At 39.1% G+C, this 26,114-nt stretch overlaps 2 protein-coding genes across 15 annotated transcripts in view; one reads left to right on the forward strand and one right to left on the reverse strand.

Annotated features, from left to right (window-relative positions):
• MCM9 (minichromosome maintenance 9 homologous recombination repair factor) overlaps positions 1–26,114 on the reverse strand; it is a 133,371-nt gene that overhangs the window by 83,669 nt on the left and 23,588 nt on the right. For 13 of the 14 annotated variants that reach the window (XR_013381628.1, XR_013381627.1, XR_013381598.1 and 10 more), the window contains 2 exons: positions 25,703–25,828; positions 24,125–24,244 (listed from right to left, as the gene is read on the reverse strand). Coding sequence is in view for 10 of the 14 variants with exons in the window: in XM_077901108.1 (XP_077757234.1) it covers positions 24,125–24,244; positions 25,703–25,828 (246 nt within the window). In the remaining 4 variants the exon portion in view is untranslated. Of the gene's footprint in view, positions 1–20,983; positions 23,887–24,124; positions 24,245–25,702; positions 25,829–26,114 lie in introns of those variants that run through there. The other variant, XM_077901159.1, reaches the window with a different exon arrangement.
• Positions 8,364–20,732, forward strand: ASF1A (anti-silencing function 1A histone chaperone). Its single transcript, XM_077901250.1, has 4 exons — positions 8,364–8,867; positions 14,623–14,738; positions 19,037–19,213; positions 20,335–20,732. Exons 1-4 carry the CDS (start codon positions 8,759–8,761, stop codon positions 20,545–20,547), a joined length of 615 nt encoding a protein of 204 aa, XP_077757376.1. The 5' UTR covers positions 8,364–8,758; the 3' UTR covers positions 20,548–20,732.

Below are 26,114 nucleotides of genomic sequence, written 5' to 3' on the forward strand. Positions count from 1 at the left end.
AAAGGCTACAAAATCAATTTTTAAAAATCAATTGTATGCCTACACACTTTTTAAAAAAAGATTTTATTTATTTATTTAAGAGAGAGTGGGCACAAAAGAGCATGAAAAGGGGAAGGGGCAGAGGAAGAAGCAGACTTCCCCAATGAGCAGGGAACCTGATGTAGGGCTGGATTCCAGGACCCTGAGATCATGACCTGAGCCAAAGGCAAACACTTAACTGACTGAGCCACCCCTATACTTTCAATGAAGAATACAAAAATGTAATTAAGAAAATAATTCCATTTACAATAGCATTAAAAAGAATAATATACTTGGGCGCCTGGATGGTTCAGTGGTTGAGCGTCTGCCTTTGGCTTGAGTCGGGATCCTGGGATCAAGTCCCACATCGGGTTTCCCACAGGAAGCCTGCTTCTCCTTCTGCCTATGTCTCTGCCTCTCTCTCTTTGTCTCTCTCATTGAATAAATAAAATAATAAAAAAAAGAATAAAATACTTAGGAATAAATTTAACAAAAAAAAGTATACCCTATACCCTAAAAACTATAAAACACTGTTGAAGGAAATTATGGATGACTTAAATAAACTAAAAGATATTCCATGCTTAATGACTGGAAGACTTAATATTGTTAAAGACGACAATATTCCTCAAAGAGTACTACAGATTCAATGCAATCCCTATCAAAATCTCAATTATCTTCCTTGCACAAATTGACAAAGTGATCCTAAAATTCATATGGAAATTCAATGCATCCCAAATAGCCAACATAATCTTGAAAAAGAACAACTACAAAGCTACAATAATCAAGAAAATATGGTAATGGCATAAGTATATAGACCAACAGAACAGAACTATCCAGAAATAAACCCATACATTTATGGTCAGTTCATTCTTGGGGGAAAGAATAGTTTTTTCAAATGATACTGCTGGGAAATTGGAGATCCACTTGCAAAAATACGAATTTGGACCCCTACTTCACATCATGTACAAAAAAATAATTGAAACTGGATCAAAGATTTAAATATAAGGTACTAAAAGTATAAAACTCTTAGAGGAAAACCATCCAGCAATTCTACTTTGGGTAATTATCTGAAGAAAACGAAAACATGAACTAGAAAAAGATACATGCACTCCCATTGTTGGCTGCAGCATTATTACAAAGATCAAGACATGAAAACAACTTAAGTGTCCATTGATGGATGAATAAAGAAATTGTTGTATATATACAGTGGAATATTATTCAGCCATAAAAAAAGAATGAAATCTTGCCATTCACAACATGGATAAACCTTGAGGGCATTATATTAAGTGAAATCAATCAGACAGAGAAAGACACTGCATGATCTCTCATACATGTGGAATCTAAAAAAGCTCATAAACATAGAGAATCAGGCTCACAGACACAAAAGATAGATTGGTAGCTGCCAATCTATTGGTGGGGAGGGAGAAATGGGTGAACCGTCTTTTTTTCTCTTTTTTAAGTACATTGAATAATTTGTAATAAAAAACTTCTAAAAATGAAACTACTAAAATTCTTGAAGAAAACAAAAATACATGTATAAAATGCTTAGAAAAAGAAAAAAAAAAAAAACAGGTGTAAGTCTTCATGACCCTTGATTATAATGGCAGTTTTTTTTAAGAAAGGACACCAAAAGAACAAGGAAAAAAAGCAAAACAGATAAATTGGACTTTATCTAAATTAAAAGCTTTTGGGCAGCAAGCCACCACCAAAATTAAGAAAAAAGAAAAAAAGGAAAGAAACCTCACAGAATGGAAGAAAATTTTTCTGAACCTGAAAGTCTCTGATAAGAAACTTGTATTTAGAATCTACAAGGAACTTTACAACTCAATAAGACAAAAACCCAATTTTTTAAAAGATCAAAGGACCTGAATAGACATTTCTCCACAGAAGATATACAAATAGTCAATAAGCAAACGAAAAATGTTCAACATCTCTAGCCATCAGGTAAACATAAGTCAAAACCACAATGAGGGGCAGCCTGGGTGGCTCAGCGATTTAGCGTGGCCGTCAGCTCAGGGCCTGATCCTGGAGACCCGGGATCGAGTCCCACATCGGGCTCCCTGCATGGAGCCTGCTTCTCCTTCTGCCTGTGTCTGTGCCTCTGTGTGTGTGTGTGTGTGTGTCTCATGAATAAATAAATAAAAATCTTAAAAAAAAAAAAACAAAACCCACAACGGGATCCCACTTCACATACAATTCGTGGCTATAATCAAAAAGACAGGGGCAGCCTGGGTGGCTCAGCGGTTTGGCACCTGCCTTCGGCTCAGGGCGTGAACCTGGAGACCTGGGCTCAAGTCCCGCATCTTTCCTGCATGGAGCCTGCTTCTCCCTCTGCTTGTGTCTCTGCCCCCCACCCCCGTCTCTCATGTATGAATAAATAAAATCGTAAAAAAAAAAAGACATAATAATAAGCCTTAGTGAGGACATGGAGAAATTAGAATGCTCATACACTGTTGGTGGGAATGTAAAATGGTACAGCCACTATGGGAAAGAGCCTGGTAGCTCCTCAAAAGGAATTACCATATGACCCAGCAATTCCACTCTTAATTAAGCATATAACCAAAAGAAAGGAAATACAGGTCCTATGCAAAAACTTGTACACAAATGTTAATAGCAGCATAGCTGTTACTAAAAAAAAAAAAAAATTACTGTGTAATCATACTGGTTCTGAATTGGATTCTTTATATGCTGGATTCAAGGCTTTGGCAGGCACAGATTCTATCAACCTAAAATCTATCAGTATTTACCTGTTAGCTCCTTTGTGAAACCATTCCCCTTCCTATCCTTTCTAGTTTTTGGCCTTTTCCACATGCCCCTGCATACAAGCTCCCCAATCTCACGAAGCCTCCTTTCCTAGCTTCTGTCAAGCGAGGCTCCATCTAATGCTGATTGTCTCTATAGTAACCAACTAGAAATGCTGCTATGCTTAGCAGTGGCTTTGTGCAAGTAGTGCTCTAGCCTAGAGAGGTTTTAAAGATTTGAGTCCTTTTTCTATTTATCACCCATTTCTCCTGATACTGGAGAAAGAGAGCATCTGATGATGAATGAGAGAGGTAGAGGGCTAAAGAGAAAAAGACTGAATGTAAAACATGAAGGAAGCTGGATGAGTGGAGACTGAGACCAAGAGGAAAATGAATTTAGAAGGAGCTTTGTTTCATACAGGAGTAAGAACACATGGTAAGAAACTAGATACGAAAAGCAGAAAATAATTATTAAGCATTTCCATTCATATTCTTCTGCTCAGAACCGATATAATGATATTAACATCAACAAACTGTCAACAGCAAACATAATTACAGTGCTTTAGAAAACTAACTGATGTATGTCACTGATAGCTCTACACAGGGTGTTTTACAGTAGAGTCCCATTACGAATAGGGATCAGAGAAGTGACACCAAAAGAACAAGGAAAAAAAGCAAATCAGTTTTATAGTTTATATCTTCAACAAACTCGTAACCTAATGATGGATAGCAGTAACCACCAAACAGTGAAACTGTTATCAATGAGGTGGAACACAGAATGGGGAGAAAGGGTCATACTTTATGTAACAAATATGGAAACCTCTTAAAAAAAAATATAGGGAGGCATTCTAGGATGTGTAGCTCCATCCTCCCCCAGACATCCCTTCTGCAACAGGAGGCTTGACCTCTGTAGTGCCTCAAGGGGGAGACTCCCACAGCTCTGCCTGGGCTGAGCCTCTCTTCTTACTCCCCGTATATACTATATACTACGCTAACCTCATTCATGGAGCTGGGTTCCTCAAGAATTCATTAATCAAGATATTACTACCACGTCTGCCAGCCTGTGGGTTCTTCAGGAAATGATACCAATTGCTTTTTCTACACATAAAGGCCACTTTAAATATCTGACAGAGGAGAGCAGAGAGGCACTAGGTCAGCAATAACAAGAACAGGGTTTCTGAGCACCAGTGTCTGATTCTGGGAATGGTAATACCTTACCCTCCCACCATACCAGGATGTTTTGAGGCCTAAAAGCAGGTTATTTAAAAGTTCTTTGCAAAGGATAAAGCATCATACCATATATAAATATACACATGCTCCGTATATATGCACCATATATATACACACACATACTACACACATGTGCGCACACATACACACATAGCTTTTATTGTGATACCCTATTTTGCCTCCCACAGAACTTTAACAATAACTGGTTAAAGTTGCCTCTAATACTTTCTATTGTGTACCATATTCACTTGGTTACAGTTATCTTTTTTTTTTTAAGATTTTATTTATTTATTCATGAGAGACAGAGAGAGAGAGAGTGAGTCAGAGACACAAGCAGAGGGAGAAGCAGGCTCCATGTGGGGAGCCCCATGTGGGAATTGATCCCGGGTCTCCAGGATCAGGCCCTGGCTGAAGGCGGCGCTAAACCGCTGAGCCACCAGGGCTGCCCTGGTTACAGTTATCTTTCCAATAAATTCTATGTATGTTTTATCTTTGAATAATCCATAGAGCCTAGCACAATTTCACATAATAAATGCTCTCTCAATATAATGAGTTATTATTTAGTTATTACTAAATCATTTAGGATTTATTCCTTTTAGAAATGTAAACTCCAGCAAACCTCAACATTCTACATTTATATAGAAAATCTTATTTAAAACTGTCATTAAATGTTGACATCCTATAACTAATAACTGGAAGCCCTTTAAACTAACTAAAGATCATACTACAACAAGCCTTACATGAGAATTTTTTTAAAAGATGGGAACAATAATGCAAGTGTCTCTTTAAAGAGAATTAAATGCAGGGCTAATATAATCACCCCAGGTAGAAACCCAGGATTTGAACAAAAGCAAGAGGTTAGCACTTCCATTCCTATGATAACTTCTGCAGTAGACAGGAGCTGAGACTTGATTTAAATCTTAGTTATAATACACTTTAATTCAATATATTTTAATTTAATTCAATTTAATTCTAGTTCATTTTAATTCACTCTTTCATCTTGTTTTGTGTGTGACCTCAATTTAATTTCAAGCTTAAGATTCTTAGAAGCCCTCTGCAGAGAAGCTTTGGAGCAAGGAAGCAAGCTGCATCTTGTCCCTTCAGATTTTAAGATGTACGCCCAACACCAGTAGGTACTTTCTCTGAATAGCTACAGCACACCACTCCACACTCCGCCATAATCTATTGGCCTGGTTAAATGACCACCCCATTTCACACCACAGAAAGCACTTGATAACAGCCCAATAACTGGATTAAATAAACCTGGATTGCCAAATAAGCCTAATTATGAGGGAAAATAATTATAGCTGTATTTGTTTGCCAGGGCCACCATCATAACAAAATACCAGCCCAGGGAGCTTAAGCAATGTAAATATATTTTCTCACAGTTCTGGAGGCTAGAAATACAAGATTAAGGTATCAGCAGGGTTGGTTTCTTTTAAAGCCTCTCTTTGGCTTGCAAATAGCTTCCTGCTTGCTGTGTCCTCACATGGTCTTTTCTCTGTGTATGCTACCCTTGGTGTCTCTTTTTATGTCCAAATTCCCTCCTTGAGTAGGGACATCAGTTGACTGGATTAGGGCCCCACTTTAAGGAACTCATTTCAACTTAACCACCTCTTTAAAGGCCCTATCATCAATACAGTCACATTCTTAGGTACTGAAGACTTAGGGTGTCATCACATGAACGGGGTGAGGGGACAAAATTCAGCCTATAACAACAGCTAACTAGGTTCATTTATCTCTGTTTGAGGCACTAGTTTAGGCTTTGTTCATCTTAGAACCCAAATGATCTCTTTCAGCTATCCCTCCCCCATGTAATCCGTACAGAGAGAAGCAATTTTGGAGATTATATTCTATGTAGCCCTCCAAGCATCACATGGACCCCCCCTTGGGTACTTAATAAGTGAAGACACTCATGATGCCCCCATCTGCTACAACACGGTTAGCTCTTTGAGTGTCACCAAAAAGTTGTCCAGCGAGAGATCTCCTAGATAGTCTCTAAAACCAGAGTAATGCTTTTACAACATTTTTTTCCCAGTATGAGACACCAGTTCATTTGAAATATGCCATGGCACATCCTGAATCCCTTTGACTTATCTTGTAAAATATTGTCAAAGGTGAAGAAAGAAACTATTGGAGAAAGTGCTCAAAGGCTCTTTAAGATTTCTGAGGAGCAGTAATAAAAGAGTTAGGAAGGCAACATGAGAGGCCCAGAGTCAATGCTTGTGGCTTCTAATGGACTACTGAGGAGGGTCATTTTCCCCTTAATTACTATTGTATATGACATGTTAAACAAAAGGTTTTTTAAAAAATAAGCCAGGGGATCCCTGGGTGGCTCAGCAGTTTAGCGCCTGTCTTTGGCCCAGGGCGCAATCCTGGAGTCTCGGGATCGAGGCCCACGTAGGGCTCCCGGCATGGAGCCTCCTTCTCCCTCCTCCTGTGTCCCTCCTCTGCCTCTCTAGGTCTATCATAAATAAATAAATAAATAAATAAATAAATAAATAAATAAATCTATCTTTAAAAAAAAAAAAAAAGCCAAACTAGTGGTATTCAGATAGATTTTTTTCAGTTCTTGACGTTTCAAGTTTTATGGAAGATGTGCTTTATTATGTCATACCTATGCTCAGACTGCAAAATACACTTTATTTTACACCAAGCTTCTAAAGTCATTTTTATAAAGCAAGTGAATTAGAATCTCTTCAGAGTGCCTGCTATAATCAGAAATTGCGTACACCGTCCTCAAGGCTCTCTCACGTTTTAAACTTCAAATGGCCATATGTTACCTTATACATCTAGTGTATCTCAACAGCATACACAACAATTAACACGTTATCTTGACTAGTGTTTGGACCAGCACTATTAGGAGTGAACTGACAATACAGCTTATCAGTAACAGTAATCTGAATCTATCACCACACTTAGATTCATAGTCTAAGGTACAAACAACTGGGCTTGAGGAAACCTTCTCTGGTAGGTCCTATTTTACTGTTTAATCCATTGCCAATAAAGTGAGAACCCCTGATCTAAGTAGTTTCCCTAAATATGGGGAGGCCTGGTATTACCTTTGCCACATTAACTTTCAAAAGACCATCAGATAAAGAAGCCACGTCAACAGCAACCTAAGTATGAACAATGTCCAAAGCTTGACGACTCGAAATCCTGGGCACTATTCTAAGCAACAACTCTTTCAGCCCCGATAACACCTAAGAAATAATATTTTCTCTGAATTTAATTAGCCAAGGTCAGTGGTTTCATTCAAAACAGCGAAAGACAGAAAAAGATGGTTTATGAATAGCAGATAATCAAGCAAATCTTTATACCACTCCTTACTAAACAGAAATTGTTCAACAACCCCACAAATGTGTTAAAACGTCTCCCTTTCCCCACAATGGTAGTCAAACAGCATAAATGATTCGACATGAAAGCCGATGAATCAAGCAAAGACTCCTCGAAACTTGTCTTTGGTGCCACAAATTTTCATTTACTAACGGTTTAGGTCATAAATTTTTTGAGAGTCACATGTCCCGGTATGCCGCTGTGTTCTGTACTCTTCCTTTCCCTTTCTTATCATATTTTTTGCCCTTTGGTTTCCTGACACTTCCATTTTCTCTTTTTATGTTCCTGTTATGCTCACCAAACGGCAGAAACGTGGGGTGCAACCGATCACATCTTTAGCAAGCTTTTTCTTATGCGAGGGCTTTCCAGAAGAGAACGGGAGACCCAGGGCAGCCCAGATAACACCTATTCAGGTTTTCCAAGCGAAGTGCGCGTGGAAAAGCCTCTCTTCGCCCTTCATTTTGCGTCTATTTGACTAACGGCGCGGTAGCGCCCAGACGCAGATATTGACCAAGAACTACACTTTCAAAATGGCTTTGCTCCTTTCGAGCTGGCACGGGGTCTATAAAATACAATTTATTTCCACTGCAACCAACCCTCCTGTCTACCCGAAATGTTACCCCGTACGGAGGCAGCTGAACCTAACCCGGTGTAGACAACAACCGAATCACAGCTGCTAAATTCAGTAGAGGGACGGCACAGCCGTTGGACTGATGTAAAAAGAGCGTTACGGGGGGGGGGGGGGGGGAAGAAAAGGAGAAAAAAAAAAAAAAACAGAAAAACCCCAACCAGAAACCACACGGAGCCTACACCCAGGGGCGGGCGCCGCCCCAGCCGCCCGAGCCGCGCCCTCCCGCCGCCCCGCCGGCCGCGAGCACGCCTCCCCGGCGGCCACGCCCCCGCCCTGGCCACGCCCCGCCCGCCGCGGCCACGCCCGACGTGAGGCGCGGGAGCCGCCGGGCCGGGGGCGGGGCCTGCGCCGCCCCTCCCCCCGCCGCCGCCGGCGGCCTCCGCGCGGGCCTCCCAGCCCGTATTCCACTCACTTTGTTCTCCGCCTTTGTCCTAATCCACACCAGCAGGTGGAGCCGCAGTTAAAGTTTCCGAGTCCATTCCGGGAGCGGGAGCCCATCTTGCTCGCCGCCGCGGCCCTCGCTGGAGGAGGAGGGTCAGAGCTCGGGTGCAGCCAATCGCGGGCAACGCTGCTAGTTATCAGAGCAGAATGGGCTGTAGTTTAGTGAAATAGGAAAGCTGCAAAACACTGTGGAGTGCTCCCGTGTAAATAAAAAGAGGAAAAAAAAAGTTTCTCAAGTCGCCGCTGCACGACGTCGGGCAGGCGCCGGGGCGGGGGTCTGCGCTCTCCCGAGCGGCCGCGCGCTGGACTTTATTGTGCCGCAACAAGCCCCCGTTCCCATTGTTTGTGTTTTTTTCAAAATATGGCAAAGGTTCAGGTGAACAATGTAGTGGTGCTGGATAACCCTTCTCCTTTCTACAACCCGTTCCAGTTCGAGATCACCTTCGAGTGCATCGAGGACCTGTCTGAAGGTGAGTCGGCGCCCGCCCGCCGCCGGGCTGTCAGTTGCGGGCTGCAGACGTTGAAAGTTTCCCGGGCCCGGCCTCGCGCGGGCGGCCGGTGCTCGGCGCCGGACGGGCGGCGGGCTCGGCTCCGCGGAGGGAAACTTGAAGTTGGCGGACGGCGGCCACCGGGGCGCGCGCCGCGTCCTGCCGCCGCCGGGGCGCCTGCCGCGGCTCAACTTGCGCGGAACTTGCCCGAGCGGAGGTAGCCATGTTGTCAGCTTTGTCTGGCGGGCGGGCGGGCGGCGCGCGAGCCCCGCACTCGCCCGCGCCGCCGGCCGGGGGGCGTCCCGGGCTGGCCCCGCGCCGCGGGCGGCCTCCGCGGGCCGGGCCGGCGCGCGGGCCGGGGAGGGACCGGCTCGCGTGGGGTCGCGCCGGCGGGTCCGCCGCGGAGCCATCTTACCAGAGCGGAGAGCTGGGCCACCGACCCCGGCGTCACGACGCCTCCTCTCCGCGCCGCGGGTGACGAGCGCGGCGCCCCGCCTGCCCACCCCCTGCCCCCGGGCCGGAGGCTGATCCATTTTTAGAGCCTGCGCCGGCGCTGCCCCGCTCGGGGGTGGCCGTGGCCGGCCGCTCGGGGAGGAGAGCGAGGCTGTCCTCGCGCAGATTTCTGGCTCCCTGGACCAACCAGCGGGGGAGGCGGGCGCAGGCTCGGGCGCCGGCGCTCCCCGGGGACGGCGCCGGGATGCTCGGGGCGCCCGGTGCAGGCGCGCAGGCCCGCCCCGGCCGGCGTGGGCTCCCCTCTCCCGGAGGAAAGACGCCGCCAAGCCAGAAAGTTGCATTTAGCCCGGGAGCAGAAATAAAGTCAAACACCGAAATCGTTTCCAGGACTTAATCACTGGCTTCTCGGTAGTCTGAGAAGACTTGGCTTCAAGACCCGATTGGGATCTAATTCAAAAATCGCCCCACGTCCCAGCACCCTGAGCATAAAACACAAAAGTGGGCTAGGAAATAAAAGGAAGTCCTGATAGCAATGCAAAAATTCTTACAATTTTTTTCTTAAGTTCGTTTTAAGGTCTCCAAAGATATTTTTGTCGTGTGCAGTAATAAATATTTAGAAAGCTAAAGCTTGCCAAGGTTTTCATCTTTGCACTTAAGAGTTTATAAAATAATCCAGTGGTTCACTTTCGAAATTTGAAGAGAGGAAAATTTGACTCCATCAATGGTAAGTTTACGATTAAATAGGGGACGTACTTATTTGAACTTACAAGTTATTTAACAAAATGCATTTAAAATTATGCTAATCATGGCATATAAAGCGTTTCACTTTAAAAATTAGTTTTCAGTCTCCACAAAATGTTTTATGTAGGGTGTTAGATTTTTAAATTATAAAAGCAATACATGCTTATTGAAATAAACTTTTTAAAAGTTGTACGTACATATATAAATATAAAGTCCTCTGCCTTCAGTGCCTTCCACCATCTCCTGTAATTTAGAACACTTTAATCTGTGCTCTTCCAATAAGCATTAATGCATACATAAAGCATGTATGCATATGTATTTAATATGTAGGTCACATTTTGAGAGAACTCATTTATTAAGCTAATTTCTAATAGGCCACTGATAATAAAATTAAAGGGGATTTTGTTATTATTCTGAAACTATTTGATTACTTTCCCAGAACAGTGCTATAATCACTGAAAGCTACCAGGCCAATTTTTCATACCCAACAGTAAGTTTTCCTTTTTATTGCCAATTGCATATAAAAATGGGCAAATGCAAGAGAAACCATTATCGGTCCTTTCCAACGTACTTATATATTTTAAGCTTTAGAAGTTCTTCAAATTATAGGTATTTCTTAAGTGAGGCCTTCCATTTTAAGAGCCAGTTTTGGACAAGGATGATAGATGATTCAAGAGGTTACAGGGCTTTGACACTGGATGGCTGAAACCCGCCATTCATGGAAGCCGAATTATGTTCCATCTTTAACTGGCATCAATTGAGTAGAGTACTCAGCTGAATCACGTCAGAGTTTTTAGGGTACTAGTATTAACAGTACACTTCCACTTGTGTACCTCTTTCCAGGGCACTTATACTGGTTATTTAGCATTTTTCAAGAGTTTAAGCTGAGTCATACTGAAGCTGCAAAGGAATCTTTCAAAAAGGTGCCATGCTTGTGTACTCCACCTAGAGGCTATGTGGATTATGGAAATTGAGTTTAAAAGCTTTTAACAAGTTCCATACTTTTGTCCTGCAGTCTAGAGAATATTCTGAAGAGAAATTTTCACTTCATAATTTTGTCTTAGTCCCAAGCCAGACATTGGCCACCATTTCTTATACTTAAACTTAACAGGAGACTCAGATGTTTGATATGATGGTTCCCAAGCTTGTACAAGTTTGGATTGATCTTCCTGCTAATCTTGTATACCCTCTGTGGACTGCTGATTCTTTGTTTCTCTAACAGAATGGAGCCATTTTTTTTTAAGTTGGTCAATATCGATAATTATAAACTACTGTCAGTTGAACCCTTAAAAGGTACCAGAATTGAACATGGTGTTTCATGCTTTTAAATTTCAGGCTTGCTCTAATCCCCAAAGATTACGTACTTCACAGTAACCACAGATCTTCCCAAGTAGGATAATTAGTTTAAAATTCCCTTGCTGACTTCCCTCACTCCCAAACATAAATGCAGATACTCGCAGATTGGGATTACCATGATTAAGTCAAACAATTAACTTTTTAAATAAATGAATAAAGTCCTTCAACAGATAACCTGTGCATCAGACTCTACCCCTTCCTCCTTTGAATACAGGAGACAGGGGAATGGAAGTGGAGTTTAAAAAAAAAAACAACAACTGATGCTAATTTATAAATAAATTAAACTCAGCTATAGCAAGGATTCCATTAGTGTAAGGGTACAGGTGTTCCCTGAGTTACAGCCTGTGCTCCTTGAGGGTAGATTATCTTTCCGTGGCCTCTGCCCTCACCCATCTCCCCCCACCCCCACACACAGTTAAGTTCCTTTATTCCACTATCCATTTGAGAGCCAGAAACGGAAGAATTTATCTTCCTAGTTTCGGTTTTGGAAAGAGCCCAGGCTTTGGAGTTGCAGAGACATAGCTTGGGTTCTGATTCCTGAGTTTGCTAGCTGTGAATTTGGGTAGATTACTTAGCCTCTCAGGGCTTTCTTGTTTGCATAATAGAATAATTCAATCCATATAATAAAGCTGTTGAGATTTATTTATTTATTTTTATTTTTTTTTAAGCTGTTGAGATTTAAATAACAAGTGTGAAGTTGGCAAGACCAATGCCCAGCATGTATTAGGTATGAGTTTATAAATCCTGACTATGTTCCTCTGCCAGACTACAACTGCCACCTTACCTTTTACCAATTAGGAGGCCAAGAGCACTAGATGTATGGTACAAATAAATACATATGAAATGAACAAAATATGAAAACATCCATGTGACAATTTCCAGACTTACTCTCACTTGGCTAGTTTAGTAGGTTTTACACTCCTTTCTTAAAAAGTTTCTATACTTAGCTTTTGGGTTTCCTATGTCATTGATACCTGTATCTAGTAAATAACTCAAACTTATCATGTCCAAAACTAATTCCTGTTGGTTTTCATACCCTACCCCTTGAAAAAAAGGTGACTTGCTGCCTTGACCATCAAGATTTATCCAGAGTGTGGTAGCTTCTCATCCCCATGGCTACATGCGGTCCAAACTACCATCCCTTCTTGCCTCAGTTGTTTAAATATCTACCTCTTTCTTCCCTCCCTGTCTTACAGTCTGTACTGAACACAGGATCTAAAATGATCTTTCTGAAATGAAAGTTGGATCATGTTATCCCTCCAATCAGAACCCTCCCAATGGCTTCTCATGCCACTCAGTGTAAAAGTCAAAAGTCTTTATGACACAGCCTTTAAAACTTTGCATAATCTGGCCATGCCCCTCACGCCCAATCTAATGGTCAGTTATTTTCCCCTTTATTCAATTTGTACCAGCCCGGCCTCCTTGCTTTTTCTTTTTTTCCTTAACTAATTTATTTATAATTAAAATGTGTGTGTGTGCACAAGCAGGAGGAGCAACAGAGGGAGAGGGGAGAAGCAGACTCCTGGCTGAGCAGGGGACCCCGGGATCATGACCTGAGCCAAAGGCAGACTCAACTGACTGAGCCACCCAGGCGCCCTCTCTTGCTTTTTCTTGAGCAAGCTAAGCATGCTCCTACTACAGATATTTGCTGTTCCTTCTAACTAGATATACATATTGCTTCTTTCCTCTTAATCTTCATCAACAAATAGATGATCTTGTGAGATGTCAGATGCAGGACCTTGCATCTGGAAATGTGCTAGAAGATGTAGATACAAGTGGTCTAGGATGGAGCCACGAAATAGATAATAGGGTCTCAGAAAATGACTGCTGACTTAGTAAGAGAACCTAATGTAGTAATAGTAATAAACCTAAAGTAGCTTTTCAGTAAATTGAAGATTTGTGGTATGAATAAGTAGTACCTATGCTATTTCTCTTGTCTAGGGAACAAAAATATTTACACAATTACACAAAAGTGGCAATATACAGGAGCATTAAGTAAATTCTCAACAAGTGACCTAGAAACACCCCCGTGGTAGTGCTGCTGTAGCCTCAGCTTAGTGAATCCAAGAGGCAGGCCGCACAGTGCTTAAACACCCTTGGAGGATCAAAAGGTCTCAGAGGTGATCTGTATTTGCAGTTGTCTTCCTCCTCCTACTAAAGAGGAGGCAGCTTCTTTGAAAAAGCAGTTGTTTTACTCATCTCTGGGTTCATTGTCACAGAGCACTCTGTAAAAGGTGCTCAATAAATGCTGAATTACGTAGAAGAATTAAATTACATGAAATGTCTTGGGTTGCACTTTAATGTGTCTCATTCTTCCTCATGCCTGTCCCCACCATCTATACTCTTGTATCAAGTGGTTATAAGGATCCTTGGTTTCCTCTTTCCAATTTAAAAGAATGTACAACATGAAGAGGTACCATGAGGAAAAAACCGACTGTGGTCCCTTTGCCAGTGGATGAGCTGAAGCCCCTTCTGAACCACAAGGGACGTTTGCTAATAAGGATTTTCCCCCACTTTAGAGCTCTTTGATAATTTGGATCTGTGCAACATAATATGGAGCAGCCCAGCCCTTCCAAAGTGTGCTTAGTAGCTTGTTAAAAGATGACATGTAAAAGGGGGGAGGAATTCCACAGCAGAACAAACTTGGGAAATCCTGGATTAATGTTACTAGTGTTCCTTACTCTGCCAGTGTGCTTTAAGAATCCTCAAAACAAGGTTGTAGGGATCCCTGGGTGGCGCAGCGGTTTGGCGCCTGCCTTTGGCCCAGGGCGCAATCCTGGAGACCCGGGATCGAATCCCACATCGGGCTCCCGGTGCATGGAGCCTGCTTCTGCCTCTGCCTATGTCTCTGTCTCTCTCTCTCTCTCTGTGTGACTATCATAAATAAATAAAAATTTAAAAAAAACAAAAAACAAGGTTGTAGCATTTCCCAAGTTTTTGGCCATGTTGCTTTGTTTGCAAGGAGCCCTGCCCCAGGGACTAGCATTTCACCAAAGAAATTTTGAGAGACTCTGGTAAGAAACCTAAGAATTTTATAAGAGCAGTCCAGTGCCTTTCTGGATTTTCTACTATGAGAAGCCAATTTTAGCAGCCAATAAATGGCCTAAGTGGACATGAAAAGGGTCTTTGATAGCATCTTATAATGTAATTACTGAATATGAAATAATGTTTTGGTTTTTAACCCTAGACTTGGAATGGAAAATTATCTATGTGGGCTCTGCAGAAAGTGAAGAATACGACCAAGTTTTAGACTCTGTTTTAGTGGGCCCTGTTCCCGCAGGAAGGCATATGTTTGTATTTCAGGTAAGATTATTCTTGGTAAATAAGTATGCCAAATACGTTTCTAACCTATGATTGCATGGTCCTTATCCATTTCCTTTTGGGTTAAATCACTCTGCTTCTGCTGCATTCACTTTTTACCTTCTATTGTGTGCTGTGGGACGTTAATGTGATGTTTACTCCAGAGTTTGCACAGCATGCAGTAAAGCTTATACTGTGTCACAGCCCATGTGGTGGTTAATTTGGGGCTCTTCCTGTGAAAAGTCCTATAGTATCAGACTTTCAGAGTGGCTGTCCATCAGCCCAATACAGGGATTCAATGCATACTACTAACTGGTATAGTTAGTAATATGCATCTTCAGTTTATGGTTTCAGCCATTAGGAGTAATGATCACAAAAACAACAACTTCATTTCAGCATAATCAGTCATTGAACTAGGTTAATAAGTATTCTGCTAGATAGAGATCTACTGCATAAACAAAGAATTAAGGTCCAGTGGTTTACTAAAGCATCTAATCTACATATATTATAGAGGATTACTATTATAAATCTGTTGCTCTGTTTATTATTTGTTAGGGGAAATTCTAATACAAATTATGTTCTCAGATATCACTGACAGTATTTGGGTCTGTGCCAAGGCTTTAGACACTGTCTTCTGTATTCAAAGTGTGACTTCTTTTAATCATGTTAAATTGTTGTATAAGGCTATTCATTCACTTCTCAATTATCCATGCTTACTAGAGGGAGATCTTTATAAGTAGCCCAAAGAGTAGCCATAGGTTTAAAAAAAATTTTTTGTTACAAGTATTTCTATACAACAGAGTCCCATCAGTTAAGTAGAACCTACTGAAAAGACTTTATCCAGAAAGAAAATTCACTCTCTACCCCTGACCTCCTTTTTTTCTCATTTCACAGATGGGACCAATTTAAATGAATACTGTTGGTCAGCTAATCCCATCAGATATGGGTCAAGAATCATACGTATGGTATCTCTAGAGCTACTACCCACCCTTCCCTCTACTGAACACAGAATTCAGAATCTTGGTCTCCTAGCCTTAGTGCTTTTTATTAAAAACCAACAAATAATTTACTACATTTAAATAGACGGTTGTTAAGAAAAGCTCAAATATATTAGTTCAGATCTACTCATTAAAAGTGCTATTACCCTGAATTGTGAGTGCATAAGCTTGGTGAAAGACATGGGTACCAGAGAATGTGGTAGGGGAAGGCACTACAGTTATAAGACCTGCTTCAGATCCTGCTCCATTGCTTATTTAGACACGTGACATTAGACAGGCTCCCTAGCCTCCCTTAGTCACTTTAGTCATCTATAAAATGTGGGTAATATCCTACCTCATCACAATGTTATGAGGATTAAATGAGGAATAAAGCAGTTAAGTGCCATCACTGACAAATAGCGCCCTACTACTATAATTAGAACTAAATTTTTATTCTCTTAAGTTCTTGAAATTGTTACATAAAAGAAGCAGTATCTGCTTTGACCCACAAGCTTGGAAAACCTATGCTTCACTGATAATTCATGATGTGGTATGTAGTGGTATACCTTTTTATGCTACTATAAAACCTGCAAATAAATCCCTTGGCTTTGAAACAAACCTTTAAATGTCTTTCCTGTGTGTTTACGTTGTTAAGAACACTCTTAAGCTTTTGGCTTAGAGTGAATAATTTGTTCAAAATATTTCCCTCCAGTGATTTTCCAGTAGTTTTACCTTGTTCATGTTATACCTTGTTCATGTTGCCAAAAGGACAGAGAAAGCACCATGCGATTTAAATCCGTTGGTCAGCCTGTACATTTTACAAAATTCACCATTATCAGCATAAAGTGACTAAAATACAGTTTTTGTTTTGTGCTTTAAACAAACTGCCATAGTATCCTCCTGGTCTGCCGTGAATAAATATGCCTTTCTCCTGGGTATATCAAAGGCTAGCAGGAGGATGTCCAGACATCTGCCTAGTATTGCTGGTTGAAGTTAAAAATCTCTACCTCTCACTTCTTCCTAAGTGATTTGAGAAGCCTTTGGGTTTTCCTACTTGAATTTGAATTTGCTCAAGTTGAATCCTTTGGCAAACAAATTTTAAAACCCAAACATGGCCAGAACTAATTTACTGAGGGGATGGGAAGAACTATGGAGGGAAGGTTTCCATAGCAGTACTGAACTACCTCTGTTTCCCATTCTCCTCTCTCTTCCAGGACATTAGAATCTCTTTGGGTAACCTGGAAGTAACCCGACCCCTCTGGGGGAAGGGAGGTACACAGGATCTGTAGGACAAACAGAATACTCTCAGGACAGGCCCTGAGTCCCCCTGCTGATCTTGATCTCTCTTCAATTACTCAAATTACTTCAGCCCAGGAATTGAGTTATGAATGAATTTCAAATACTAAGTATATACGGTGTGTCCAGAGCTGTGCCAGTCATGAGATTATAAAGATGAACTGGACAGGACTTCTGCCTAGGAAAACACTTAAAATCCTAGCGAAAAATGAAGGGTAAAGATATTTACTTAGATTATTAGACATATGTTATAGAGGATGTGTGTCAAGTAATTTTAAGTGCAAAGACAGTATTATTAATTCTACCTTTGGAATTAGAAAGGCTTCATTAGGAGCACCTCGGTGGCTTGGTTGGTTAAGCATCCAACTCTTGATCTCAGCTCAGGGTTGAGTTCAAGTCCCATGCTGTACTCCACGCTGGGCATGGAGTCTACTTAAAGGGTTTCACTAAGGAAATTCATGCAAACTTAGATGAACTTTTTAGGATGCTAGGGAAGAACCTTACAGGCCAAGGGAACCAGTATATGCAAGGCACACAGGCAGGAAAGATTACCAATACATTTTAAAGAACTCTAATTCTAGAACAAGAGTAAGAGGTATAGAGTTAAAGGGAATGTGAACAGAGATGTTGGTTGAAGACAAATTGTAAAGGGCCTTATTAATGAAGTTAACAGATTTTTATCTCAAATGGGAGTAGTCATCTGGAGTTTTTAAAACTGGTAAAGGGATAGGAATGGATTTTTGCCTAGCTAATGCTGGCAGCAGTGCAAATAGCAAGCGAGCTGGGGGAGGCTGGTTAGAAAAGTGTCAGCAGTATTCCAGGTAAGAGATGAAGACATGGAGTCTGCAGAGATGAGAAACGTTGAGACTGGCTGGATATGGGAGGGAGGGAAGCAGAAGATGACTGAAGTTTTTAGCCTACATCAATGTTTTAGACTAGATAGGTATTGTGTGCCTTTTTGTGTCATCTACATGTGGTGAGGTACATGATAATCATTAGTGTTTGATGATAATGGCCTGATTGAGAATACCAGCCAGGGGTGTTGCCAAGCTAAGGCACTGGCTGAAGTGGTCACCCAGGCCCAGGGATGTTCTTTAGTGTCCTGGCAAGAGTAAGCTAATCTGGGATAAGCTTCATCCATTCACCACTCAATGGCTGCTTCAGGTCACGCTCAGATGCCTCACAATCACTGCCCATCAGCCTGGGACTCCTTCAAATCAGTCTCCTTACTGCCTCGCACACTGCTGTGGACAGGACCCTAGCCTTTGCTCATGCTGTTAGCCTTCTCTAGTTCACTTGCTTTCACCTTCTGCATTCCTCAAAATTCAGCGGCTTGATTTAAAATAATGTCATTGAGTATATTTGCTTAAACCAATCTTTACCTTAATGTATTTCCATAATATATGTGGTTTAAATAGTACATGCTATGTTTTTAGTGCCTATCAAAGTCATTTACAATAGAGGATTAATATTTTTGAAAATCTATGTAGCTATTTCTATATCATTTTCAGTCTTGTTTTAATTTACTATTAGAATATCTGTACAGGATGGGAGAGTGGGTGTGAGAATATGTGTCCTGGGTATAAGAAAGAAACTGATATAGAAACCTTTGTTGCCAACCGGCTGTGTGGAGATCACGGAGTATTTACTAATTTAGGTTTGAAAATCTGACTGGAAAAGGTTAGAATCAATTAGACTATTGGCTTAATTGTTTGCTGTATTTTATAAAAGGCTTTGTAATTGAATATTGTATAATCCCTCATTAACTACCACACAGTCTGGCTAGATTTATCTTCCTATAAAAAGAGTGAAGCTTTCAGGTGCCCAGAGCAGTCAGGTCTATTGTTTGGACTAATATTCAAACTACATTTTCTGGCAATAAGTCAATCTCAAAAATGAGCATTTGCCTTGCTAGTTTTTGTTGCTCTGCCCTTAACCAGTGGTGCTCAAGGTGAGTAAAACTTCAGTCAGGCTTGCAGTTAACAGCCTTTTAAAAGATGTGTTTCTTTCCTTTTTAAATGATCCTAGGCTGATGCACCTAATCCAGGACTCATTCCAGATGCAGATGCAGTGGGTGTAACCGTTGTGCTAATTACATGTACCTATCGAGGTCAAGAATTTATTAGAGTTGGCTATTATGTAAATAATGAATATACTGAGACAGAACTAAGGGAAAATCCACCAGTAAAACCAGACTTTTCTAAGGTAATGTCCTAACTATTCCTTTTTCATTACTTTTACTCTACTTTTTTTTTAAGCCAATGTCATTTCATAGTATATTGTGAAAACAGCTTGGAGACAAAATAAATTTGAGGCCTGTGTACCAACTGGGCAAACTAATCATTCCATTGCCAGACGTGACCTCAGACCCTACCTCCAGAGAGATCATTAGTAATTAATGTTGGTCAGGCACCTTCATGGTCTCTGATGGTTTAGAAAATTGAAAGTGCCTCCTGTAAGAAACAGTTGTTTACAACTTTTTCTATGGCATTTCCCATATGTCAATATGTATTGGAGGTTAAACTAAAGGTCTTAAGTATTTCTGGCTAATGGAAGTAGCTTCTGCGTAAGAAGCTGAAACCCGTGATTCAGAAATACAGATTCTCAGAAATACTCACTATTTTATGATTTTTCATTGGGACCTATAACAATTTAGTAATTGGTGACTTATATGAGATTGGAACACAACACTCCATCTGCTGGATCATGCAAGAAAAATTACATGAGAGTAGCATGGAATGTTCTTTCTGATAATTAGGCTGAAATGTTTAATCCTGGTGTGGGACCTTCTACTGATTCAATGTATTAGTTACATGAATGGCATCTTGTGTAGCAAAAAGAAAAAACTAGAATACCGTTTTCTGAGAATGAACCACAATAATTTAAAGGTAGGAAACCACTAACCATGAGAGGTTATATTTGGGGAAATTTTTATTTTCTTTGAAAATATTACTGAAGAAATATCACGTCAATCTAAAAAGCATACTAGCTTGTTAGATAAAGCATCTTGTGAAGAACTCACCCTCAAAAAAGAAATTCTCTCCCTTCAGGAAACAGAAGTGTAGAGGGATTAGATATTTTGTTGGTTAGTAAATAATCTGCATGAATTCCCTCAGATTTTCCATATCCTGTTTCCATTAGGCTACAATAATTTTTTTTTTTTTTTTTGCTATAGCCTTAGTCATTGTGTATTAAGTTTAAGGTGCTTTACTTAATTTTACCCTTGTATGAGAACTTTAAGGAGTAGGATATAAAGAACCATTCTATTAAGCTTCTTTTTGTATAGGGTATCTAACTTTAATTTATATATTTCCTTCTTCCTTTAGCTTCAAAGGAACATTTTGGCATCTAATCCCAGAGTCACAAGATTCCACATTAATTGGGAAGATAACACAGAAAAACTGGAAGATGCAGAGAGCAGTAATCCAAATCTACAATCACTTCTTTCAACAGATGCATTACCTTCAGCATCAAAGGGATGGTCCACGTCAGAAAACTCATTAAATGTCATGTTAGAATCCCATATGGACTGCATGTGACCACCTGCCATCCTTTTAGTACAAATTAAGCTATAAAAACACACAGAACTATTTCCCTGAAATTCCGTAAGTACATAGTCAAGACACAATGTGAAGAATTTGTTTAAAAACATCCTGTAGAAAGTTTATAAGAAAACCAGTATTTGAGCAAATTGTGGAATATAAATACAACTATTTTTAAGTAATTTTTTTCTCTAATGTGTTATTTTATTTGTTCTGAAACTAATCTGATTAAAACATATATATTATTTTCTTCTCCTCTATATGTAATTAAAGCACTTATAAAGAAAAATAGAAATCATCAGAGTAGGTTGTAAAGCTGTCAGCCTTTTTGACAATAATCTTTGGACCACTATTTTACTGGCCTTCCAAGAACAAATTTCAACTAAAATGTTTCTTCCAGTGATAAATAGTTTGGTTTAATGTGAGGGGCAAATTTCCTTTTTTTTTTTTTTTTTGGTCATATCCTTAAAGAAGGGATTTGAAGTCAAATATATGCAACCGCAAACTTTAGGACCTGATTTCCCAGGCCACCTTGAATTGAAGCCTCTTATGGCTACTATCATATGGAATGTTAGCATTCAGTTTGGTTTCTAAGATGATAACAAATGTAGTTAACTGTTTTTAAGGTCCTCTGGCTATGGATTTTGTTTTATAATAGTTTGGAACATCTGAATACTGAATACTCCTTGAATCATACATCATTTTTACTCAGTGAATTCAACAGGTCAAGAGCAGATACAAACTCGCTAAGTTTAAGAATAGGATATTATAATGACTTATAAAAATACTATGAACTTAACTCTTAAACTATTTGGTGGATCATCTATTGTTGGCAGCATTTATAAAAAACAAACAATGGATTTGGGAAGGTGTTATTAGCTTTATCATAATAGATAAGTCACTATTTTGGAAATATATATATTTTCACACATGTGGTACTCCATATCCCTTGACACTCATGTAGAATAAGATTAGGCATGTTTGTGGTCAGCATATTTTAGATAGCCTTTCCAGGTAAGTTTCTTAAAAGCAGTCTTGGAAAGGAATCCATTAACTGGGCCAAAGGGATCTTTTTCTTTGATAAGAGCTAGGTCCTTCCTCAAAGTTTCTTATGCTTCATTAAATTAAATGTAGAATATTCTCATTACTCTTGCTGCTAAGCAAGACATTAGCCATATGATGCAGTTATGCAGTGCCTTCATATCTAAAACTTTTATACTGCACTTTTTAAAGCTTTTATTTTGAGGAAGGGAAAAGGGCATTTGTCTGAATATGGATTCTAAGTTGTATATATTTCCTGTCATTCTAAAAAAGAATTTGTGAAGCAAAATTTTGCTAAATGTTAAACTTTGAAATTTAATATACCAGATTATTAAAATACTGTCCACTAACTAGTTCATAGATTTTAAAAATAAAATACATCCAACTGTTAAAACTATATGAAGAAAATTTCATTTTTGTCTAATTGCAATTACAGGAAAATGTTAAAATATTAAAATGAAAACAAAGAGCTCAGTGATTAATATAACAAGATATGTGCTTGTTAGAAATAAAGCATATATAAGCCAAATTACCAAATAAAGCAATTTACTGCTGAGTTTTTATTCTGACTAATTATAACGATTGATTTGTATTGACACCAAGGGTAGGTTTTTACATCAATTTGTAAACAGACAGCTAATTTTCACAATAGGTTACGACTTAATTTTTAAATCCTATCCTAAAATTTTTATGATTCTATGAGATTTAGAATTCAAACATTAGAGGCTAAGAAGATCTAGCACAGTCATGCCCCCCCATCCGGCCCCCCGGTTTGGCTTCATTTATAGACACTATGAATTTTAGCTAAAATGTTTGGAACAGTTTTTCTCCTTTATGATAACTAGCTCGGTCATGAAAAGATAAATTACTTATGCCACAGAAGAGAGAAGCAGGTAGGTTGGATGGAATGAGGATATCTTGAGCTAAGAAAACATTCTGGAATCTGAGGAACATGCATGTATTTGCTCATTTATAACCTTAGGCTTCCATGTGGTCTTATCCTTTGGTTTTAAGATTTGGGGCTTATAGTTTTACCAAGAAAGTCTACGGCAGCAGTTTTCAGAACTTTTTACTGTAATCTATGATATATATAAAGTATGACCCTTTTAACACAAGTATTTATACTAATTTTCATAAAAATGCACCCATATAGTGCATCTTTACTATGTGCTGTTACATTCTGGTATGTTTTACGGTATTTTATTTTTAAATTGCTGGTTTTGATTCACTGAACTGGCATCTATGACTCTAAGGGGTTGGGATACATAGTTTGAAGAAAGGCTAGTCTGACCTTTTGAGTAGATGAGACATAGCAATCTTTTTCTATAGTTCTAAAATTTATATTCCCTGTACCTATCTTTTTTGTCCTGTTTGGATTATGATCCTGACATTAAAAAAAAAAAAAAAAAAAAAAGGGGGTAAAGGGCTACTGTAGTGAATCAGCAGTCATTCACTTAAAAACTGTCCAAATTACTAGTAAGCCCACCACCATAGCCTGTTCTCATTTCCTGGCACTTGGTATAATTAACTTAGGAAACATTCCACAGAATTACTTGGCAAACACTTTTGTTTGTTACTGGTATAATTTTATACAGAACTCTAGAACACTGGGTCATAAAAATTTTTAAATGCACATAAAGTGTGCATACCCTTCTAGTATGCTGAAGCTTGTCTATGCCTCTCACATTCACAAATCCCTTCTCATCAATGCTTAATGTACTATTTAGTTATATTTCAAAATCTGAAAGCCCCTTAGAATGGGGCTCTCCTTATGTAGGACTATTAATACAGCATTTCCTGTTTTATGGTAAGTTTTGTGGTATAAGCTTCTCATAAGAAAATTTCAGTACAGGCTTCCCTTAGTAAAGAGCAAAGAACATTTGTATAATGTGTAAAACCAAAGGCCTATTACAACAGTGCAGGAGAAGTAATTCCCCGGTCAAAACAATGTAAAACGCAAAATGGCATCAAGACATGTTTTTAAGTTTTTCCTAAAGTTACTTTATAATCAGATCCTGATATTTGTCTCCAAAGGCTTTTAAATAGACTTGCTGAAGAATCATCACAACGTATGAATGAAGCTCCACAATGCAATTAAAGTATGCTTTCCATATATTAAGACAAATTTTCTACCTAAGAATTTTCAGTGGAAGCTACCGTTGCCCATAAGATCTATGAGCACAAAAATGCCTCAAGTTCTACTTTGGTAAAGTGAGATTTTCCCCATTTATCTCAACATTGTTTATTGGGTCCTCATAGAATGCCAGATGATGCTTTTTCCACATTAAATAGGATCTTTCAAAACCAAGATGCAAAAAGATAAATGGGATAAGTTTTAGGAAAAGAAGTGAAAGTAGAGCTTTTAAAATATTTTCTTCAAGCTACAAAAGAACTGCTACATATTTGATTTTTGGCAGTAGCTACAAAATTACCTTGAAATTTATCCTATTTTAGGTACTTTTTATCAGGAAAAAAAAAAAACTGTTAGCGTCTGTAGTAAAGTTAAATTAATCGAAATTATCATGTAAAATACCTGCACTAGTAGATCCAATTCCTGTGGTGAGCACAGATCTTGGTGTAATCTTTGCTGCATACTTGAGGAATTGAGATTTCCCTGTGCCAGGATCCCCAACCAATAAAAGATGAGATTCACCTAGGAAAAAGTTAAGTTTTACATTTCTATGAAAAGACCCATGAGTAAGTGAATTATTTTTAGTATATGTGCTGCCAAAGTGAGCACGAGTAAGTGAATTAATCAAAAAGAAAATGGTCTTCTTGGAATGCCAACACAATTTACATTTTATGCTTTTGCTGTACACTTAAGGTCACTTAAGGATTTAACTAGATATCCTTAGAAAAGTTAACTATCATCATAAATAACAATCCTTAAGTGATTTCTGAATGTGACATTTAAAATCTAAATTAATAGACTGCTATTTACAAATGTTTAGACATATATTTAACATTTTAAAAATTGGGGCCTTATAAAGTTTCTGATTTTAATCTATTTTTAAAAGCAAACTACTTGATTAAATCTTTCCATACAAGCTATACAAATATTTTATTCCATTTTTATTTAAGTATTTTTAAGTGTTCAGGACTTTATAAGTGCTTTATAAGTATCGAATTGCTATAATTCTAACAGTTAAGTGAAGACCTTTTCATTTTATGAAAATCTTAGTAATTTAATGAAATATCTACTTTAAAGTACTTATTTTCAAATGTAACATAAATGAACATATGAATATCTTGTATGTATTATCTCACTTATCAAATTTATCAAATTTATTCAGTAATATTCAAGTATTTTTACCTTAATACCTACTTAAGCTCAACATTTAGCAGAGTGCCTGCAATCAGCAGGTGATCAAAATATAAAATACACATAAACCTTACTATACTTACTATTCTATACTGTACCATATGGATTTAGAAATCTTACTAATAGCCTGCCTTGCTTATTACAATGTCCTTTTAGTCTTTGGTTATTATGACCCTCAGGTGGCCTATATATGGGCCATAATAAACCTACTGTATGCCAGATTCAGGTCAGTTAAATGTGTTAGCCGCAAAAGAGCTTTCCGCCATTTGAACATAATTATACACTTAGAGTAATCTTTGCTTGAATGTGTGACCTACAGCAGCACCTCATGGCAGATGGCACTTTTGCTACCTACCAGCAGAAGGGGAATCAGCAGGCAGATGACTGGGAGCAGCAGTCTGAGAGAAACACACTGACAGTCACAGATGGAGAGACGCTGACTTGGAGACCTTAAAAAGCACTATTTCTAATTTTTTCCTTTTGAAGACAGACTGGGAATCCAATGAAAAACATAGTAATCAAAATGTAATGATTTTATTTTGTGGCACCCTTACAGAATGGAGCAAAAATTTATATTCATCAAAAAACTTAACATTTCTTTTAGTCCTTGGAACTCTAGAAATTACCTTTTGACATTTGGATGTTAGACTAAGTATTAGACAACTGTCAGCTTTAAAAGATTATGGCTGGAAAATAAAGCTCAAGTAATTTTTATTCAGGAAAGAAAAATTCTAGCTTCTCACCTTGTATGTATTAACATTTCTCACAAAGTTTTAAGTAGGTACTAACCTCTGACCCGTGTTCCTGAAGCATCAGTCCTTTGAATCCCACCAGCCAGCACCATAGCCACAGCAAGCTTTACTAGGTACATCCCAAAAACTTGAGGGCACAAACTAGCCAGTATTTCGTTCCTTCCTAGGAAAGGCAGAAAGGTCAGATGTTACTAACAGTTTTCATGAAATCCTATCTGAAATTTCCCTTCCTATCCTAACTTCCTATAAACATACTCTGCCATCTAAAATGATCAAGAAGACTATTTCCAAATGCCTAAAAGGAGTGAATAACTGTTTTGGCCCTAAAATTCCTCTTTATCCATGACATGATAGGAAAAGTCTGCTTTTTAGTCCTTGCTATTTATTTTTAGACCTCTACTTAAGTTTCCATAAATTTATCATACTTTACAAGGGACAGAAAGCAATCT

The sequence above is a fragment of the Canis aureus genome, chromosome 1 (assembly GCF_053574225.1).
Source record: "Canis aureus isolate CA01 chromosome 1, VMU_Caureus_v.1.0, whole genome shotgun sequence".
In the NCBI taxonomy this organism is placed as follows: domain Eukaryota; kingdom Metazoa; phylum Chordata; class Mammalia; order Carnivora; family Canidae; genus Canis; species Canis aureus.

What these genes read in the sequence shown, in the direction of transcription:
- ASF1A (XM_077901250.1), top strand. Translation starts at nt 8,759, where the DNA reads ATGGCAAAGGTTCAGGTGAACAATGTAGTGGTGCTGGATAACCCTTCT. An exon ending in CATCGAGGACCTGTCTGAAG is followed by an intron (nt 8,868 to 14,622) that starts GTGAGTCGGCGC and finishes TTTTAACCCTAG; the next exon opens with ACTTGGAATGGAAAATTATC. An exon ending in TAAAACCAGACTTTTCTAAG is followed by an intron (nt 19,214 to 20,334) that starts GTAATGTCCTAA and finishes TTCTTCCTTTAG; the next exon opens with CTTCAAAGGAACATTTTGGC.